This window comes from Prunus avium, chromosome 1 (genome assembly GCF_965620075.1).
Source record: "Prunus avium chromosome 1, drPruAviu1.hap1.1, whole genome shotgun sequence".
NCBI lineage: Eukaryota > Viridiplantae > Streptophyta > Magnoliopsida > Rosales > Rosaceae > Prunus > Prunus avium.
Window position 1 is genome coordinate 54,886,608 of NC_142284.1, and position 3,578 is coordinate 54,890,185.

General features: G+C 40.3%; 1 protein-coding gene across 1 annotated transcript; it reads left to right on the top strand.

Moving 5' to 3' along the window:
* The first annotated feature begins 455 nt into the window (after positions 1-455).
* On the top strand, positions 456-2,673 carry LOC110750593 (Pentatricopeptide repeat (PPR) superfamily protein). The gene has a single exon (XM_021950946.2). It carries the CDS (start codon positions 680-682, stop codon positions 2,027-2,029), a length of 1,350 nt encoding a protein of 449 aa, XP_021806638.1. The 5' UTR covers positions 456-679; the 3' UTR covers positions 2,030-2,673.
* The last annotated feature ends 905 nt before the right edge of the window (positions 2,674-3,578 follow it).

Genomic DNA, 3,578 nt, shown 5'->3' on the forward strand with positions numbered 1-3,578 from the left:
TTGTGGGCCGCTTACTTAGGAGGAACAAGGTAGAGGTTGTGAATGAGAATATGAAGGGTGTTCACTAATGAATCGAACCCTTAACCTAACCTAATCCTAACTCATTTCCCCGTCTATCCTCAATACAAAACAATCCTTATACATGCATAAATATGTGAGGAAAAAAGTTTGAATTGAATTTTGCATGTGAGATTATGAGTTATTGGTTAATGAATTTAGATTAGTCTTTGTTTGTGTGTCATTTACTCCGTCTCAATATATGAGGAGCAAAAGAAGATTATAAAGCGTGTTAACCAATTCATCACACCCATTCCTCTTCATCAAACACCAAACAGGTTCCACTAATTTTATTATAAAGCAAAAGGAAACAGCTTATTGCATTTCTTGTGATTCCTTTTCAAGAATTACTATACAAAAACAAAAAATTAAAGGACAACAATTTTGAAATAACTTTATATGGGCCGACCCTTATAAACTGAAAGCCCAACTCAAAACCTCCTCTTCCCTCCAAGTCCCAAGTCCCCAACCAGCACTTAGAACAGCTCCAACAATGAACCACTCGAAAGCTGAATTAGGCAAGCTTAACCAAACCCTCGTCTCATCAAACCCAGAAATCAATTTTGCATCTTTATTGATTCTCAGTTAATCTTTCACAGAAAGAAAACAAAAAACGCTAAACATGAACCACTCGAAGCCTCTGTGCCGCAATTACACACCCAATGTAGTGAACCAAGTCCTCACTGCCATGCTAAAAAACCAACCCTTCAATTCCGAGCTCGCTGCCTCAGCCACCAACTCTCAGCCATGGACCTCCGAGTCAGTTTCCCAAGTCTTAATCTCCATACCCAGATTCTTCTTCCAGTCCCCTCGCTCCATCGGTCGCCAACATGGCTTTCGACACCGCGCTCCCTTAAAGCAACGCAATCTTAGACAAGAATCTTATAGGTTCCATAACAACGTGCTCGTTCTTGGCCCAGCTGCCCACAGAGACCTTCACAAGGTTCAGCTGGGATTGGACAAAGCGCTTGAATTCTTCTACTGGGTCGAAACCCATTTTGGGTTTGTTCACAATGAGCAAACTTGTAGGGATATGGCCGTTGTTTTGGCTAGAGGGAATAACTTGAAAGCCCTCTGGGATTTTCTTAAAGAAATATCGAAGAGAGGGAGTGGTGGGCTGGTGACTACACAGACCATTACGTGTTTGATAAAAGTCCTAGGAGAGGAGGGACTGGTTACTGATGCATTGGCTGCTTTTTATAGAATGAAGCAGTTTCATTGTAAACCTGATGTGTATGCTTATAACACTATTATTTATGCTCTCTGCAGAGTTGGGAATTTTAATAAGGCCCGGTTTTTGTTGGAGCAGATGGAGTTGCCGGGCTTCAGATGCCCGCCGGACGTGTTCACTTATACGATTTTGATTAGTTCTTATTGTAGATATGGCTTGGAGACTGGGTGTAGGAAGGCCACTAGGAGGCGGATGTGGGAAGCAAACCACATGTTCCGGAACATGCTTTTCAGAGGCTTTGTCCCTGATGTTGTCACTTACAATTCTTTGATCAATGGCTGTTGCAAAACCTACCGGATCGAGAGGGCTTCGGAGTTGTTTGATGATATGAACAGAAGGGGTTGTAACCCCAATCGGGTTACTTACGATTCCTTTATTAGATACTACGCTGCTGTTAATGAGATTGATAAGGCGGTTGATATGTTACGGAAGATGCAAAATATGAAACATGGAATGCCCACTTCAAGTTCTTACACTCCAATCATTCATGCCTTGTGTGAAGCAGGAAGGGTTATAGAGGCTCGGGATTTTCTTGCTGAGTTGATCGATGGAGGCTCGATACCTAGAGAGTATACTTATAAGTTAGTTTGGGACGCATTAAATTCAGCTGGAGAATTCGATTCGCTTGGTAATGACCTGCATAGAAGAATAAAATATGGTATAGAGAGTAGATATAGGCAGATAATGAAGGTGAAGCCGATTATGACTCGCAAAGGATACGATAGCATGGTGGAAACTTGACGCTGTGAAGAAACTAGTTATGGTTAAGAACTGCAGATTATAGTCATTCTTTGACAAACATTTGGAGGTACTAAAGTTCATGCACTTCCGTTGGCTGGCCATACAAAATCTATTGAAGATTAATTGGTAATGAGACAACTTATTTGATGATCCTTGTTGTCGCATTATAAATTTGTGGCGCTGCTCTTAAGAGGTATCTTAGTTTCAAGCAATTTTCGATCAGCACCAAGCAGCTCGAATTGCTACAACTCAACTTACTGATGATCCTTTTCATTGTGTTATAAATTTGTGGAGCTGATGTTTAAGATGTGTTACATGTTTTAAGCAATTCTCAGTCATCCTCAAGCAGTTTGAATTGCCTGGTGCCATAAGCTGAAAGCTTAGTTCACTGGACTAGATGCTTGGGTCTCAACAATCAGCACAGTTTTGACACGATCGTCTCCTATTGCTTTTGTAATGAGGGAGAGTTAAAAATGGTGCAACTAAGCTCCAAATTAAGGTCGAAGTTGGTCAACTTCTGTCACAAAGTTCTTCTCACATTGGGGGTATAGGGTCAGGTAATTGGAGAGTGAATCCCTTTGTTTCTGCAGATAGGTTTGAAAGCACATGAAAAGCTTATAATACCATCTTATTTCTTTGATAAATATCAAGTTTTAGAGACTTGAAATTTGTATTGAAGATCAGCAATGATAGTATATAATCATAGGGTAATTTTATTTGGACCCAACAATCTCTTTTTTAGACCCAAGGTTTGTTCCAAAAATACCCTTACTCATGAAGAACCCAACCCAACATCTCATTTTCTCTTTACCCCAAGACCCAACCAAACCTATTAAAAAGTAATTAAAATCAGTTGACAGTTGTCAACAGGGTCTAGCCCAGTGAAAAAAGGTTTTGACTTGGTAGACCAGTAATCTCAGATTCGAAACCCCATGAAACCATGGTAGTGTAACCCCAAATTGTTGACCAAGCATTCGTTGCCACAAGCTTCGCCTTCAATAGCACAAAATAGGCCTTACACAACTACGCTCCGTCCTGACCGGCCACATATACTTAAATGATAATTGCAACTTGATACTGACCATGCAAGCTTCCCCACCCTACTAGTTCAATTTATTGATTTTAAAGATCTCGATCGACATTTCCCTTCAAGTTGTAATCAGTCTTTGTCCTCCAAAGATGGGGTACAGAGCCACAAATTCTTGTTCCCCAGTCTTCTTCTTATTAATTTTTCTTCTGCCGAATGAGCTGCAACATGTTTCATGAAATGGGCCATCTGACCTACTATTTGCAAGAAATTTGATCCTGGAGGAACCACACAACCCACAATTTAAATGAGAATGCCCCTTCCATCTGGGCATTATCCATGACCTGAAATCTTTTGTTGGGGTTCAAAAGTGACTTAAGATCTTACTAGGAGAAAGAGGAGAGTACTCAAACTTTCATCGTAACACTATAAGATAGGGAATATCTTCGTTGACAAAAAAATTTACGTGTAACGGGTGTATATACATTTTTCTTCTTTTTAACATTTCGTGCATGAGTATTG

What these genes read in the sequence shown, in the direction of transcription:
- LOC110750593 (XM_021950946.2), top strand. Translation starts at nt 680, where the DNA reads ATGAACCACTCGAAGCCTCTGTGCCGCAATTACACACCCAATGTAGTG.